The sequence below is a fragment of the Bombina bombina genome, chromosome 6 (genome assembly GCF_027579735.1).
Source record: "Bombina bombina isolate aBomBom1 chromosome 6, aBomBom1.pri, whole genome shotgun sequence".
NCBI classification, from domain to species: Eukaryota; Metazoa; Chordata; class Amphibia; order Anura; family Bombinatoridae; genus Bombina; species Bombina bombina.
The window spans coordinates 863,333,839-863,352,111 of record NC_069504.1 but is presented as its reverse complement, the minus strand read 5'-3'; the positions used below and the strand labels follow the sequence as shown (position 1 = coordinate 863,352,111).

Below are 18,273 nucleotides of genomic sequence, written 5' to 3'. Positions count from 1 at the left end.
TGATGAAACGGTCTGTGAACCGTGAAACGCGTTGCATGATTGGGTGATTATTGGACACCCTGTTATCCACTCTCATCAGCAATCATTGTGCTGTTGTTTTTAAACTTTTATGCTTTTTTAAATAAATTTGGATATATCTTTTATCCTTTGAGTGGATTCATTTCTACCCACCATCTGCCATTGTTGACCTATGAGAGACCAGCCCAGCACCTGAGGGAACACATTATCATACAAATATCAAGATACCTAGAGTTTGGGTGAGCTGCCACACCTCTACCAATCTGCAGCCTGCTTCTACAAGCACATTGGTGTGCTCTGGGAATATGTGAGTACCCTCCACATGAAGGAATCTGTTGTGGTTGTACCATTAATAGTCTGCACATGTGGTGCCCGTATTTCTTGTCTCCCTTATAGCACCACCATCTTACGCCAAGAGCGCCTTCAAGTGGGTGAGCTGTCACACCTTTCTAATTCTGCAGCCCGCCCCTACCAGCACATAAGTGTGCTCTCCAAATTTGTGAGTACCTATTTGGCAATAGTTCTGTGACTCGTTGTTAATTAATAGATGATACCACACATGAGGCGCCCCTCCATTCTGTTTTATCTTATATAGTACCACCTGGACCATCCAGTGAGGAGGAGGCAGCCGCTACAGCAATCGTTATCCTTTGAAGAACATATAAAGGACTGTCTAATTTTTCACAATTGCAAGTGTATTTTCACTACAGTATCTAAGAATTTACTGTTTTCTGCCTTTATTGTGTATATACTCATCTATGATAGCTTAACATTGCCCCATCATATATACTTTTGTTCTAGATTAATGATTATACTGCATCTTGAGCGCCCCCTTCAGTGATTAGGTTTTTACAGTTTAGCCAATGAAGGGGCCACATTTGATCCCATGGCCATGCCGGAAATCTGTTGGTAAAATTTACCCTCAAAGTGAAAATAAATTAGCAACATTTGCCTGCTTCATGTGGAATGATAGTATAGAGGCTATTTACATCAGCAGTCACTAGAATGTGTGATTCCTCCATAGACACTGTTTTTAAATCCTCAATAAGGTGTGATGAGTCCCTCAGAAGGGATTTCATGTTCCTCACCAATGGCTGTAAATAATGATCTACAAACATCTCTAGTCTTGAGGTGATAGAATTTCTAGCGGAGGCTATTGGTCTCCCAGGGGGTCTCTTGGGCTCTTTATGAATTTTTGGTAACGTGTATAAAATTGGACACAATGTGTGTTCAATCAACAAGAACTTGGAGATCTCTGTATCGATCCAGGCCTAATCAATGCCCATCTGGACCAACTGTCCAATAATGGATTGAAACTCTCGTGTGGGGTCTCTACTCAAGGGTTGGTAAGTACACCTGTCACTCAATTGTTGTTTAATCTCATTGCTGTAATCACTATAGTTAAGGGCGACCACAGCCCGACCTTTGTCCGCCGTCCTAATTGCAATGTCCGGATCCTTTGAAAGTGACAAGATGGCCTTCCTCTCTGGTTCTGTAAGATTATTTCAAAACCTATTTGTTTGATACCATACTAAACTGACACTCCAGACAGTTGATACCAGTTCCGGCTCTGATACAGATACACCCCAAGGAACAAGCGGATACACCAGTAGCCAAACCACTGGACATTAGGTTTTTCAGGGAGTCACCATCAGAGCCGGTCAGAGAAGAAGAGGGCGAGGCCCCACATTCGCAGGGGAGGTTGGAGAGAAAAAAACCCAGGTAACATTGTATCCTGGAGACATAGAGGACCTGGTGGTTAATATCAGTGATCTGATCCTATCCGCACCAGAATTGAGTGTGTTGAACAGAGGCTTGAGTTTTGTTCCCTCTCGCAGAGGTGATGAATTTAAGACCTTCATTGATTGTCAAAAGTTTCAGAGGTCATTACGTCTTAAAGATAATTTTAAAGAGGATTTATGGAGGGATGAACTCCACCCTTTTAAAATCAGGAGTACCTTTGATCCCCAAAGTAATAATCCAAGTATAAAAACCTTTATGAGGCTGATCTCCAAGGATATAAGTGGACACCAAACAAACCTCTAACCTCTAACCTCTATTTTTCTAGATGCATGTTATCCATGTTGTTCCTGTTTCCCTTCTTCATATGAGTCACTTTATTATGGTCTATAACACTATGAGCACTATGTACTTAGACAATTTATGTAAATTTCACTATGCTTATGATTTGTAACTTAGTGGTTACCATCACAAAATGTATTGCCTTGGAATAGATGCTAAGATTGTTAAGTGGGTAGAATGCTGGCTTAAAGATAGACAACAGAGGGTTTCAATTAATGGAGTACATTCAAATGAAGCATCAGTTACTAGTGGTGTTCCCCAAGGGTCAGTTCTTGGGCCTGTTTTGTTTAACATGTTCATAAGTGATATTGGAAGTGGGCTTAAGGGGAAGGTTTGCTTGTTTGCTGATGATACAAAAATTTGTAACAGGGTAGATGTTCCAGGAGGAGTTGATCAAATGAACTGTGATATTAATAAACTAGAGGACTGGTCAAATAAATGGGATCTGAAATGTAATATTACCAAGAGCAAAATTATGCATTTCGGATTCAAAAACCCAAAGGCCAATTATAGTCTCAATGGTACATTACTGACTGTAATTAAAGAAGAAAGGGATTTGGGAATTATTATTTCAGATGATTTAAAATTTGGTACACAATGCCGCAGTGCAGCCAGCAAGGCCAGTCAAATGCTTGGTTGCATTGGAAGAGGTTTTAGTAGCAGAAATAGCAAGGTTCTTATGCCACTTTACAGATCATTAGTTAGACCAAATATGGAATACTGTGTACAGTTCTGGAGACTGTGGCCCCTAGTTATCAAGCCGTCAACCTCAAATACGCTGCAATTCCGCAGCGTATTTGTGGCGAGGCTGATTCACCTTAGTTATCAAGCCCTAGACACCGGCAAAAGTAGAATATAGTGATGTAAGCTTCGATCCGCCGGACTCAGTCCGACACAGATCGATTCTTACGTCACTCAAGATGTTCCGCACACAAGCTCGGCACAATCTGACTACTTTTGTTAGTTATCAAAAAACTAACAGATACGCTCTGCACTTTTCTGGCCCAGCGTACCTGGTTTTCAAACCGCCGCCCTGGAGGCGGCGGATCCCATAGGAATCAATGGGAGTCTGACCATAGCGAAAGTTCATGTTCGCTGCTGCCAGACATCCAATTGATTCCTATGGGAGCTGTCTACACCTAACACCCTAACATGTACGCCAAGTCTAAACACCCCTAATCTGTCCCCCCTACACCGCCGCAACTAAATATATGTATTACCCCCTAAACCGCCGCTCCCGGAGCCCACCGCCACCTACATTATACATATTAACCCCTAAACCGCCGCTCCCGGACCCCGCCGCCACTATAATAAATATGTTAACCCCTAAACCGCCGCTCCCGGTCCCTGCCGCAACTATAATATATGTATTAACCCCTAAACCGCCGCTCCCAGACTCCGCCGCCACCTATATAATACCTATTAACCCCTATCCTGCCGAAGAGAAGCGAGATTGGATGAGTGATAACTATCACAGTCCGCTGCTCATCGCCCCGTACTTGGTGCACGGCTTTTTGACAGATTTATTGATAACTTTGGCGACATTTTTCAGGTCCGCGGCGGCGATGGTAGGCGAGCTTAGGCGGGCGTATTGGGCCGGCGAAGGCAGGTAAAGTAGACGCGTTGATAACTAGAGGCCCATATCTTCAGAAAGATATAAATAAACTAGAAGCTGTCCAAAGGAGGGCTACTAAAATGGTACATGGTCTAAAATATAAAACGTACAAAGAAAGACTCTATGATCTAAATATGTATAGTTTAGAGGATAGAAGGGAAAGAGGTGACATGATAGAAACCTTCAAATATATGAAGGGACTTAATAAAATAGAAGCTGAAAGCGTTTTTCACAAAAAAATAAATGCCAAAACAAGGGGTCACAATCTAAAGTTAGAGGGTAGTAGATTCAGGAGAAATTTGAAGAAGCATTTTTTTACAGAAAGGGTGGTGGATTCATGGAATAAACTTCCATTTGAGGTGGTAAACACAAAGACTGTAAAGGAATTTAAAAATGCCTGGGGCATGCATAAGGCTATCCTAAGGAAAAAGTAACATGTAATATGGGTAGACTTGATGGGCCTTTTTGGTTCTTATCTACCGTCAAATTCTATGTTTCTATGTTTCTATGACAACCGTTTTTTAGCATTTTTTTTGTCTAATTGGGGGGTGGGGTTTAAACTATGTTTGGCCATAAAGGCATTGTTGTTTGTATCACTTGTGCCTGAGAAAGGAGATGTAGTGTCCCCGAAACGTTACATTTGTCACAGTAAATTTGATTTTTCAAAATATCCAGTGAGTGCAAGTTTTATTGTTGTTATTGTGTATACCAATAGCACCCTAGTAGATGATTGGAAGGTGAGAGTGCACATCCTGGCTGTGATTGATTCAATAATATATGATGTACGTATAATGATAGTGGGCAGGTTTGATGAGATATTGTGTAATTAACATTATTAAATAGATTATCTACAAAAAGTAGTTTTATTACACTGCCTGCTATTGTATACCAGTAGCAGTCAGGCACGTAGTATGTACAGAAGTTTTGCATTAATGTATGCCATTCAGTATTATAAACACAGGCACTGTTATGGTAGGCTTCAGAGGAATTCATAAGGTTCTGGGCTTTCCCTGAAATAAATTTCCACCTTATTTGCATGGAAACATTTTTCCTGGTGAGTCAGTTAACCAAATAAAACACCATAGCCTGTTTGTGAATAGTTCTTATATCAAGATTAAGGGTTAATGGCAGTTCCAGCAACAAATCCTTGATGATTACTCAGCTTTAATCACATTTATGAGAGGTAGTTGAAGATTATCAGAGAGCTACCTTTAGCTACCGGTCTCTCTCCCTTTTATACATCTGTCATATTATCTCTTTTTAATCTTTGACATCGACTTTGTATTTTTCCTTTTTCTCTGCTCCACATTTTTTCACTAATCCTTTTCAATCTTTTTGTTTGTTTTTTGTTTTCATTAGTTCACTGTTTTTCTTTCAACCTTTAAAATAGATTCATTTCAGCACTTTATTTCCCCTTTTTAACCTCTCCTATATACATATTTTTCTCTATCAATTTTGCAATTACCTCTGTCTTTCTAATTCTACTTAAATCCATATACTTTATTCTGAAACTCCAAAGAATATCATATTAATCCCTTAATCTGCATACAGATTATGTTCCATTAATCGTTAATCTACCCTTCTCTCTGTCTCTTTTGATAAATAAAATTAATTCTCCTTTTATATCCAACTCTAAAATATGCTTTATAGTTGCTTGTCCTTTCAGTTTTGTTTTGTTTTTGTTTTTTTACCCAGATTAAACAGCAATATTCTATTAATCTCGTTCACTCTGTCACGCCCTCTCTCTCTCTCTCTCTCCTTTCTCTTCCTCTCTCTCTCTCTTTCCCCAAATCTACAAAAAAAAAAAAGCAGAAGCAGGACACACACTATGTCCCATATGGTGAGAGGCTGTTGGTCCTTTGGCTTGGCAAGGGGATTGTGGGATGGGACTGGTGCCTGGCTTGGGGTAATTGTGTGCCTTATTGCCTTGCTGTGTCAATCAATCCTTCTTGGGAATCTGCAGAAGGAACTTTCTCTAGTCCAGAAGCAAAATGAAGAATCTAGAGTGGAGGTAAGTCACCAAACAATTCCATAACAGTTATATGCTATATGAGCTATTTTCTATAGAAAAATAATCAAAGTGACCTTGGCCGGCTTAATGGGTCAGTCCCACTGGGGTGCAGCGTTCAAATGAAGGAAGTGACATAACTAAGGCAGACCAAGGGATTTCAACATCATGAAATGTACTAAGAGTGACTCAGGATGACTTAATCACAGCCAGGATTTATTGATAGTGAGGTGCAAGGGTGACTATAGACCTCAAATGTTGACAGTGCTGACAAAGGTGACAACATTTTGAATTAAAACTGGGTGGTATTGGTATAGGATATGCATGTTCCACTCCCTTTTTCCTTATTATTTAAAGGGACAGTAAATGTATATTTTATAAGCACTGTGTTGCATATATTGCATTATCTGAATGCAAAACATACTTAAAAAACTAAAAACATCTCTGGTTTAGTTTTTGGTCAGCCTCCCCTAGTGTGACACAATTTTATTTCGGGTTTTAGTCAACAGGTGGTAGAGCCAATCAGAAGCCATACTATAGGCTCACAGAAAAAAAATCAGATGCAATCCCACTTGTGTGTTTCTGCAGCTCTTGCTACTGAATGTGTGATCTGTTTTGAGCACAGCCTGCATTTTGAAAAGATAAAAAAAATAGCTTCAAAAGCACCCAGGGGTTGTATTTAGCCAGAGGTTTGCTCAGTCTTTTAAATATGCATGGCAGTTAGGTACTGCAATGAGAGAAGTACTATGCTACTAAAATAAATGTATACTGTCTCTTTAAATCCCTGCCTCCCCCATTTACCTCTCTCCTTGTCCTGAGAAGAAAAAAGAAGCATGGAAAAACAGGTTGTGCCCTGTAAATCAATGGCTGTTGACAACCTTGAGAATTGGGGAGTTACAACAGTGAATTGTGATGCCTTGCAACAATGCCATCCCCAGAAAACTGCCATTGGTGACACCATTATAGAGAAAATAAAATAATGTTCTCTATTTCCTTCACCGTTTTCCTGCTCTTTTTTTGTGTGGTATAAAACCATATGATACATTATTGAAACTATTAGTACTAAATAGCAGACGATAAATATTGTTGGTTTCTGTTTGAATAAATATAGAATGATACGTAGATCTGTTCTTTTTGCAGACACTCTCATATAATTCTATATATTTCCATTTCATTGGCCCTTTAATCCACTAGTATTAATTAATCTAACTGGAGACATACTGAAATCACAAGTACAATAAGCTAGCGGATATGTTACCTACTATATTCTGGGCAATTACAATGGTTGTATACTATTTATTGTTTTGTAAATTTGCACCATAGGTGAGGGAACACCGTGATTCAGAGCAGCACTCCTCATCACTGTGTTCCAGACAGAAGAGGGATCTTGCCTCTAACAGAACGCAACGGCATAAAGGTGAGATGGGGCAAGTGGTAATTTGCAAGACAGTTTCTCCCTTTAACAATATCTGTATCACATTACATTTTTCACTCGTATTTCCTTCTTTCTGTATTATTAATTTAACCCTCTCCTATTCTCTTCAAAACTTTTACTTGGCCTGAATTCTCATCTTCTCTTCCTTTACACACAGGGTCAAATGTCTATTGTTCAGGGTTAAAAGTCTGGCAATGTATTCATCCTCTTTGGCAAGAAGTGAGGATTGTGAAACAGTCAGTAAAACAAATTAACCTCTTCCTCTGTGTAACTGTGTAGCAGTAGAGAGAGACTTAAATCTCCATGCTATCTGTCACTATGACACCCTGCAGGCAGGAACAGATCTATTACTCTCATCTGTCACTATAAGGGCTTGTGCAGTTTATTATATTAATACTACTTGTCTCTCTTTAATCATATTTTGATGTTTCTTTCAGGAAAACGTTGTGTTATTCATCTGGTGCCTGAGTCTTTCTCGTCAGATGGTGAGAGACTTTCTGTTATTCCAATTTCATTTTACTTTACCTCTTTTTTTCTTAAAGGGACAGTCTAGTCAAAATTAAACTTTCATGATTCAGACAGGGCATGCCTTTTTAAAAAAAAAAAAATTCCAATGTACTTTTATCATCAAATTTGCTTTGCTCTCTTGGAATTCTTTGTTGAAAGCTAAACCTAGGTAGGCTCATATGCTAATTTCTAAGTCCTTGAAGGCCGCATCTTATCGCAGTGAATTTATACAGTTTTTCACAGCTATACATGCGCTAGTTCACATGTGCCATATAGATCACATTTTGCTCACTGCAGTGGAGTTACCTATGAGTCAGCACTGCAGAACTGAAATAAGGAGGCAGTTTGCAGAGGCTTAGATACAAGGTAATCACAGAGGTAAAAAGTATATTAATATGACTGTTGGTTATGCAAAACTGGGGAATAGGTAAAAAAAGGGATTATCTATCTTTTTAAACAATAACAATTCTGGTGTAGACTGTCCCTTTAAACAAATTAGATCTGTTTTATATCTGTTTAAAACATAAATTCTATTTTATGCTCCAATATTCCTATTTCCTTTCTTTATTCTTCTTGGCACACTGACATCATTATTAATGTCAACGTTCTCTCTAACCTCAGCTTTTATCCATACTTTTACTCTCATGCTTTATCCCAAATGTATTAAAACTCTTTCCTCACTCCCCTTGTGTCCTCTCTCTTCTTTTTACGCCTCTTTATTTCACAGTGTCACGTGACATCACTCTAATCTTCTGGAAAGTGTCTCTACGGGTTGGCAAATCTCTCAGTGTCCAAGCAGCAAGTGTAAGAGTGAAGGATTCTGGGATATATTATATATATAGTCAGGTACATAGCTATTGCTTACACTGCTTAATGTAAAATAACTATGACACATTTTTTCTCATTTTCAAAAGAAAGTTACCAAACTTTCTTTTACTTGCACAGAAGATAACATCTCTGCCATATGTTTATATTAAATAAGGGTACATGTTATTCTATATACCTCTCACCATGCTTCTCTCTACATAGGACCTATTGCTGCCTGGTGTCTGTGCTTTCATTTTCAATAAAAAAAAAGCTTGCACTTGTGTCATGCTGTCCCTCCATTTGCCCCCTTAATTTTTGTCTAAATTATATCCTGGTTTCTGTATAAAAAACGAAATCTGAAACTGCTCAAGAATGCCCAACCCCCAACCCATACACATCTATGGAGTAAACGAGTCCTCTGACCAACAAGTTCCTGGTTAGTTATGCCCAGTTGTAATATTTAAATTAAGAATATTTTTTTAAACAATCAGGAGAGGGGTAATTCTTTCTAGTACTGAGCCCTCCCCTTAACACAGAGGTCTTTGGAAAAATAAATGTTTCTTTCCTATGGCATGGGAAATCCACGATTCATTCCAATTACTAGTGGGATATTCACTCCTGGCCAACAGGAGGAGGCAAAGAGCACCCCAGCAAAGCTCTTAAGTATCACAGGAGGATGGCGAAAAAGGTGTCTGAAGATTTTTATCCTTAAAATTTCCCTGCAAGCAAGGATTAGGGGCTATGTTGTGTCCATGTCAATCTCTTTAGTAAGAGTAATGGTGGCTTTTAGCAGTTAGAAGGCGGCAAGGTGGTCCTTGCTTTATTTCTAAGAGTATGCTACCCCTCTGATAGAAAACCAGGGTTGGTTACTCTGTTTTTTCTTTTTCTAACAGGTCCCTGGCAGATGTTGGTGTATCAGTCACACCTAAGAAGCTGTTTCTTGCCCTACAGCCGGATCCACAGGTAAGTGCTTTTGCCTTCTAGGTTTTGAGGGCAGCACTCCAGGGGTTAATCCTCAGTGGATCTTTTAATGGGACACAATTAATTCCTGTTCTTTAGGAATTTATTTCTGGGCAGTTTTATTTCATGCAGGCACTTAAGTTACTAAGGCAGTGTTGTTTACTAGAAGGGGTTAATGTTTTTTCCTTCCTTTATTGAGGTTGAAAATCTGGCTGGAAGACAGGTATCGTTGGGGAATTTAGATACTTGTTTGAGATTTTATTGCTTGACTTATCAATTCAGGTATATCTGAATCTCTGGAAACTTGCTTGTTTGTTTTTTAGTAGCGCTTTTAGTTCACGCTCTTTGTATCTGTGGCACAGTTATTTTTTGTGTCTAAGTGCAATCACGTGACGTTATCTGGCCTTCCGGGTTTATTACGGCTCAGAGAGAGGAGCTGCGTATTGTTGGTGAGCTGGGATTTGTTGCGCTCACGTGACTCACGCTTCCACTTACTCTTAGCGACTAACTGTAGTCTTTATTATTATAAATATATAATTTGATTTATCTTTTCTATTCTGTGGGAATTAAGATTTTTGCCTAAATGGACTCAGATCAAAATTTAGAGGTTAATTTTGAAAAATGTTTGCTTTACTTGGAGGCTCAGATAGTGCCCCCTGTGCAATTTTTTTCTTCATGTTTGCATAAGACTTTAAAGTTTAAAGACAAAATTTCCCCTCCTGAGTTTGTCTCACAGGATTCTGTTGTCCATGCCATGCCTCTTCTTTCCCCTCAAAGTCCCTTCCTGTTTCACAAGAAGTGCCCTGCGGTTCCTTGCAACATTCTCCTGGGGGTCTTTATTTACCGGGGGATTTTGCTGCGCAGATAACATCTGCGGTGTGGGCAGCCATATTAGCCTTTCCTGTTGTTGGTAAGTGAAACAGGAAAATCAAAAATATCTCTGTTAAGAGTTCTGATTCTGCTAAGGCTGCGCTTGTCAGTTTTGCTAAGTTATCTGATGAAGATGATACCTCAATTGCGTCTGAGGGTGAGTTGTCAGATTCTAATACTGTAGTAGCCTATTCTGCAGATTCAGAGAAGATTAATTTCAGATTTAAGTTAGAACACCTCCGGGTACTGTTGAAGGAGGTTCTTGCTACTTTGGAGGAATCTGACGCCTCTGTCCCTGAGAATCCAAAGAGGTCTAGTAAACTTAACAGGGTATATGATGTTCCTTCATCTGTGGACGTGTTTCCTGTTCCAGACCATATGGCAGATATCATAGCTCAGGAATGGAATAAACCAGGGATTCCTTTTTCCCCATCCCCTGTTTTTAAAAAGATGTTTCCTGTTGCTGATTCTATACGTGACTCGTGGCGAACAGTGCCCAAGGTAGAGGGTGCTATCTCTACTCTTGCCAAGAGAACTACTATTCCTATTGAGGATAGTTGTTCTTTCAAGGATCCCATGGATAAGAAGCTTGAGGCTTTTTTGAAGAAAATGTACATTTAATAGGGGTTACAGTGGCAGCCTGTTGCTAGTATTGCTACAGTTGCGGAAGCAGCAGCTTATTGGTGCGATGATTTATCTAATCTAATCTCAGAAGAGACTACTATAGAGTAAATCCAGGACAGGATCAAGGCTCTTAAGATGGCCAATACCTTTATTTGTGATGCCAATATGCAAGTTCTTAGACTGGGAGCTAAGATTTCTGGTTTCACTGTTTTAGCTCGCAGAGCTCTGCGGTTAAAATCTTGGTCTGCGGATGTCACATCCAAGTCTAAGCTTTTGTCTTTGCCTTATAAGGGCAAAACCTTGTTTGGTCCAGGTCTGGCTGAAATAATTTCTGAAATTACTGGTGGAAAGAGCTCTTTCTTACCTCAGGATAAAAAGAATAGACCTAAGGGTTGCCAGAATTCTAATTTTCGTTTCTTTCATAACTTTAAGGGACAAAAGTTTTCCTCCTCCTCTTCAAAGCCGGAACAATCCAAGTCTTCTTGGAGGCCCGGTCAGCCTTGGATTAAAGGAAAGCAAGCCAAGAAGCCTTCTGCTGATTCAAAATTAGCATGAAGGAACCGCCCCCGATCCTGTATTGGATCAAGTGGGGGGCAGGCTCTCTTTTTTGGCAGGCTTGGATGCGCAATGTTCTGGATCCTTGGGCCGTAGACATAGTGTCCCACGGTTAAAGAATAGTGATTGCACCAGTTCCCCTAGAGGAACAGGGCCTAGGATTCTATTCAAACCTGTTCATAGTTCCCAAAAAGGAGGGCACTTTTCGTCCCATTTTGGACCTAAAATGTCTCAACCAGTTCCTCAGGGTTCCGTCCTTCAAAATGTAGCCCATCCGTTCCATTCTTCATTTGGTCCAAGAGGGTCAGTTCATGACGACCATAGATCTGAAGGACGCATATCTTCATGTTCCCATTCACAGGGATTATTACCAGTAACTGAGGTTTGCTGTTCTAGACAATCATTTCCAGTTTGTTGCCCTTTATTTTGTTCTTGCTATGGCTCCCAGAATTTTCACAAAGGTTCTGGGGGCTCTTTTGGCAGTGGTCAGATCTCAGGGAATTGCTGTGGTGCCTTACCTAGACAACATTTTGGTTCAAGCGTCATCTTTTCATCTAGCAAGATCTCATACAGAGATGTTGTTGTCTATTCTACGTTCTCACGGGTGGAAAGTGAATCTGGGAAAGAGTTCCCTTGTACCAGATACAAGGATGTGTTTCTTAGGAACAATTATAGACTCTGTCTATGAAGATTTTTCTGACGGACGTCAGAAAATCCAAGCTTCTTGCTTCGTACCTTTCTCTCCAATCTTCTATTCATCCATCAGTGGCTCAATGCATGGAGGTGATTGGTCTGATGGTTGCTTCCATGGACATCATTCCTTTTGCTCAGTTCCATCTGAGACCTCTGCAACTTTGCATGCTCAGTCAATGGAACGGGAACCATTCAGATCTCTCACAGAAGATGGATCTGGATCCTCTAGCAAGAGACTCTCTTTCGTGGTGGATTTCCCAGGACCATCTGTCTCGGGGCACATGCTTCCTAAGACCTTCCTGGGTAATTGTGATCATGGACACCAGCCTGTTAGGCTGGGGAGCAGTTTGGGGTTCCTTGAAGGTTCAGGGTTTGTGGACTTGGAGGGGTCTTCTCTTCCTATAAACATCCTAGAGTTGAGAGCAATCTTCAATGCCTTGAGAGCTTGGCCTCAACTAGGTTTGGTCTGGTTTATCAGATTCCAGCCGGACAACATCACCTTGGTGGCTTACCTCAACTACCAGGGAGGAACTCAGAGCTCCTTAGCAATGAAGAAGTTCACTCGCCATCCACATCCCAGGGGTGGACAACTGGGAAGTGGATTTTCTGAGAAGACAGACCTTTCATCCCGGGGAGTGGGCTCTCTATCCGGAAGTATTCACAATGTTAACCCTCATGGTGGGGGCTTCCAGAGTTCTAATGGCGTCTTGTCAAAATGCCAAGCTTCCAAAGTATGGTTCAAGGTCAAAAGATCCTCAAGCCACTCTAATAGACGCTCTGGGGGTTCCTTGGAACTTCAATCTAGCTTACCTGTTTCTTCTGTTTGCTCTTCTTCCATGAGTAATTGCTCGTAAAAAGCAGGAGAGACCGTCTATGATTCTAATAGCTCCAGTATGACCTCACAGGATCTGGTTTGTAGATCTGGTTCGTGGATCTGGTAAAGATGTCATCTCTTCCACCTTGGAGGTTACATCTGAGGAAGGGCCTTCTACTTCAGGGTCCCTTCCTTCATCCAAATCTAGATTCTCTGAATCTGACTGCTTGGAGATTGAACACCTAGTTTTAGCTAGGTGTGGCTTTTATGAGTCAGTTATTGATACCATGCTTTAGCATAAGGTATGGCGTAAATACCTTTATTGGTGTGATTCAAATGGTTTTTCTTAGAAAAGAGTAAGGGTTCCTCAAATTTTGGCTTTTCTTCAGGAGGGCCTGGAGAAAGGTTTATCAGTCAGTACCCTGAAGGGTCAGATTTCTGCACTATCTATTCTTTTGCACAAATGTCTGGCAGATCTGCCAAATGTTCAATCTTTTGTTCAGGCCTTGATCAGAATCAGGCCTGTGTTTAAGCCTGTTGCTCCTCCATGGAGCCTTAATCTTGTTCTTAGAGTTTTGCAGAAGGCTCCGTTTGAGCCGAAGCATTCTGTTGATATTAAATTGTTATCTTGGAAGGTTTTGTTTCTTGTTGCTATTTCTTCTGCTCACAGAGTTTCCGAACTTTCGGCTCTGCAGTGTGATTCCCCTTACATTGTTTTTCATGCTGATAAGGCGGTCCTCCGTACCAAGCTGGGGTTTCTCCCTTAAGGTTGTGTCGAATTGCAATATTAATCAGGAAATTGTTGTTCCTTCTTTTTTTTCCAATCCTTCTTCACAGAAGGAACGTCTTTTGTATAACATGGATGTTGTGCATGCTCTAAAATTTTACCTTCAAGCAACTAAAGATTTTCGGCAATCTTCTGCCCTGTTCGTTGTGTTCTCTGGTAAGCTTAAAGGTCAGAAGCCCACTTCTACCACTCTTTCTTTCTGGTTGAGAAGTGTTATCCGGTTAGCTTATGAGACAGCTGGTCAACAGCTTCCTGAGAGAATTATGGCTCATTTCACTAGGGCTGTCTCCTCTTCCTGGGCTTTCAAAAATGAAGCTTCGGTGGAACAAATTTGCAAGGCGGCCACAATGTCCTCTATTCATACTTTTTCTAAATTCTACAAATTTTATATTTTAGCCTCGGCTGAGGCTTCCTTTGGGAGAAAAGTTCTTCGACTCGTGGTGCTGTGTGAGACCTAATTTGTGCTTCTACTATGTGTTTAACCCCTTTGCTCCAGGTTAAAAACATAACGGTTTAGGGTCATAAAATTACATGCTTTAATGAATTAAATTATGTAATTTTTATTTATTTTTTTACTATAATGGCCATTTAATTTTACTGTCTATTTATTTTCTGCTGAGTATCTGGGGGGTGCAGCCAATATATATATATATAAATAAGAGCTACTGTAATTCTATTGGCTATTCTAATCAGCCAATAGAATTACAGTAGCTCTTATTCTATTGGCTATTCAAATCAGCCAATAGAATTAAAGTAGCTCTCATCCTATGGCTGATTTGAATTTGAAGGCTCAAATCAGCAAATAGGAATTCAAGGGACGCCATTTTTAATCGCGTACCTTGAATTCCTATTCAGTGTACGACGGTGATCCTTCACGCTCCATGGCTCCGGTCTTCAGTTCCAGCATCGCCGATCTTCAGTTTCTGCATCACCGGTCTTCAGTTCCAGAGAGGACGGTCTTCAGCTCCACGGTCATCAGTCTTCAACTCCTTCGCTCCGCGCCGGCTGGTTCCTGGAAGAAGAAGAGGTCGCCGCCTGGATGAAGACTTCTCCACCTGGAACAGGACCTTCTCCGCCGGTCTTCAAGACAGGTAAGGACCACTTGGGGGTTAGACTTAGGTTTTTTTAAGGGTTAATAATTTTAATATAGGTAGCAAAATTTAGCTCCACATCTCACCTCAATACCAGCGTTGCTTACGGTAGCGGTAAGCTGGCTAAATGTGCTCATGCACGATTTCCCTATAGGAAACAATGGGGCTGAGCCGGCTGAAAAAAAAAACTAACACCTGCAAAAAAGCAGCGTTCAGCTCCTAACGCAGCCCCATTGATTCCTATGGGGAAAGGAATTTTATGTCTACACCTAACACCCTAACATGAACCCCGAGTCTAAACACCCCTAATCTTACACTTATTAACCCCTAATCTGCCGTCCCCGACATCGTTGCCACCTACATTATAATTATTAACCCCTACTCTGCCGCTCCGCACACCGCCGCCACCTACATTATCCCTATGAACCCCTAATCTGCTGCCCCCAACATCTCCGAACCCTACATTATATTTCTTAACCCCTAATCTGCCCCCCCAATGTCACCGCAACCTAACTACATTTATTAACCCCTAATCTGCCGCCGCCAACGTCGCCTCCACTATAATAAAGTTATTAACCCCTAAACCTAAGTCTAACCCTAACACCCCCTAACTTAAATTTAATTTAAATAAATCTAAATAAAATAACTACAATTAAATAAATTATTCCTATTTAAAACTAAATACTTACCTGTAAAATAAACCCTAAGCTAGCTACAATATAACTAATAGTTACATTGTAGCTAGCTTAGGGTTTATATTTATTTTACAGGCAACTTTGTATTTATTTTAACTAGGTACAATAGTTATTAAATAGTTATTAACTATTTAATAACTTCCTAGTTAAAATAAAGACAAATATACCTGTAAAATAAATCCTAACATAAGTTACAATTACATCTAACACTACACTATCATTAAATAAATTACCTAAACTACCTACAATTAATTACAATTAAATTAAATAAACTAAAGTACGGAAAAAAAAACTAAATTACAGAAAATAAAAAAATTATTACAATCTTTTTAAACTAATTACACCTACTCTAATCCCCCTAATAAAATAAAAAAGCCCCCCAAAATTATAAAATTCCCTACCCTATACTAAATTACAAATAGCCCTTAAAAGGGCCTTTTGCGGGGCATTGCCCCAAAGTAATCAGCTCTTTTATCTGAAAAAAGACAATACCCCCCAACATTACAACCCACCACCGACACACCCAACCCTACTCTAAAGCCCACCCAATCCCCCCTTAAAAAACCCTAACACTACCCCTTGAAGATCACCCTACCTTGAGACGTCTTCACCCAGCCGGGCACAAGTGGACCTCCAGAGGGGCAGAAGTCTACATCCGATCCGGGCAGAAGAGGTCCTCCAAGCGGCAGAAGTCTTCATCCAGACGGAATCTTCTTTCTTCATCCATCCGGAGCGGAGTGGGTCCATCTTCAATCCAGCGGATGCGGAGCCATCCTCTTCAAACGAAGTCCAAGCGAAGACTGAAGGTTCCTTTAAATGACATCATCCAAGATGGCGTCTCTTGAATTCCGATTGGCTGATAGGATTCTATCAGCCAATCGGAATTAAGGTAGAAAAATCCTATTGGCCGATCCAATCAGCCAATAGGATTGAAGTTCAATCCTATTGGCTGTTCCAATCAGCCAATAGAATGCAAGCTCAATTCTATTGGCTGCTTGCATCAGCCAATAGGATTTTTCCTACCTTAATTCCGTTTGCCTGATAGAATCCTATCAGCCAATCGGAATTCAAGGGACGCCATCTTGGATGACGCCATTTAAAGGAACCTTCATTCTTCGCTTGGACTTAGTTTGAAGAAGATGGCTCTGCGTCGGCTGTATTGAAGATGGACCCGCTCCGCTCCAGATGGATGAAGAAAAAAAATGCCATCTGGATGAAGACTTCTGCCGCATGGAGGACCTCTTCTGCCCAGATCGGATGAAGACTTCTGCCCCTCTGGAGGTCCACTTGTGCCCGGCTGGGTGAAGACGTCTCAAGGTAGGGTGATCTTCAAGGGGGTAGTGTTAGGTTTTTTTAAGGGGGGATTGGGTGGGTTTTAGAGTAGGGTTGGGTGTGTGGGTGGTGGGTTTTAATGTTGGGGGGGTATTGTCTTTTTTTCAGGTAAAAAAGCAGATTACTAAAAGGCCCTTTTAAGGGCTATTTGTAATTTAGTATAGGGTAGGGAATTTTATTATTTTGGGGGGATTTTTTATTTTATTAGTAATTATTTTTTTATTTTCTGAAATTTAGTGGGGGGGTTTTCGTACTTTAGTTTATTTAATTTAATTGTAATTAATTGTAGGTAGTTTAGGTAATTTATTTAATGATAGTGTAGTGATAGGTGTAATTGTAACTTAGCTTAGGATTTATTTTACAGGTATATTTGTCTTTATTTTAACTAGGAAGTTATTAAATAGTTAATAACTATTTAATAACTATTGTACCTAGTTAAAATAAATACAAAGTTTACTGTAAAATAAATATAAACCCTAAGCTAGCTACAATGTTATTAGTTATATTGTAGGGCTTATTTTACAGGTAAGTATTTAGTTTTCAATAGGATTAATTTATTTAATTGTAGTAATTTTATTTATATTATTTAAAATTATATTTAAGTTAGGGGGGTTAAGGTTAGGTTTAGACTTAGGTTTAGGGGTTAATACCTTTAATATAGTAGCTGCGACATTGGGGGTGGCAGATTAGGGGTTAATAAATGTAGGTAGGTGTCAGCGATGTTAGGGACGGCAGATTAGGGGTTAATAAAATGTAACTAGTGTTTGCGAGGTGGGAGTGCGGCAGTTTAGGGGTTAATATATTTATTAAAGTGGCGGCGATGTCCGGTCGTCAGATTAGGGGTTAATAACACAATTTATGCTTACCTGATAAATTTATTTCTCTTGTGGTGTATCCAGTCCACGGATCATCCATTACTTGTGGGATATTCTCCTTCCCAACAGGAAGTTGCAAGAGGACACCCACAGCAGAACTGTAATATAGCTCCTCCCCTAACTGTCATAGCCAGTAATTCGACCGAAAACAAGTCGAGAAAGGAGGAACCATAGGGTGCAGTGGTTACTGTAGTTTAAATTTAAAAATTACCTGCCTTAAAATGACAGGGCGGGCCGTGGACTGGATACACCACAAGAGAAATAAATTGATCAGGTAAGCATAAATTGTGTTTTCTCTTGTAAGGTGTATCCAGTCCACGGATCATCCATTACTTGTAGGATACCAATACCAAAGCTAAAGTACACGGATGAAGGGAGGGACAAGGCAGGAACTTAAATGGAAGGAACCAATGCCCGTAAAACCTTTCTCCCAAATATAGCCTCCGAAGAAGCAAAAGTATCAAATTTGTAAAATTTTGAAAAAATATGAAGCGAAGACCAAGTC

The 18,273-nt window shown here is 40.1% G+C and overlaps 1 protein-coding gene across 1 annotated transcript in view; it reads left to right on the top strand.

Moving 5' to 3' along the window:
- The first annotated feature begins 5,537 nt into the window (after positions 1 to 5,537).
- Positions 5,538 to 18,273, top strand: part of TNFSF13 (TNF superfamily member 13) — an 80,910-nt gene continuing 68,174 nt past the window's right edge. Inside the window, exons 1-4 of the mRNA XM_053716130.1 lie at positions 5,538 to 5,726; positions 7,047 to 7,140; positions 7,596 to 7,643; positions 8,393 to 8,511. Of these exons, the coding sequence (XP_053572105.1) occupies positions 5,544 to 5,726; positions 7,047 to 7,140; positions 7,596 to 7,643; positions 8,393 to 8,511 (444 nt within the window). The 5' untranslated portion in view covers positions 5,538 to 5,543. The remainder of the gene's footprint in view (positions 5,727 to 7,046; positions 7,141 to 7,595; positions 7,644 to 8,392; positions 8,512 to 18,273) is intronic.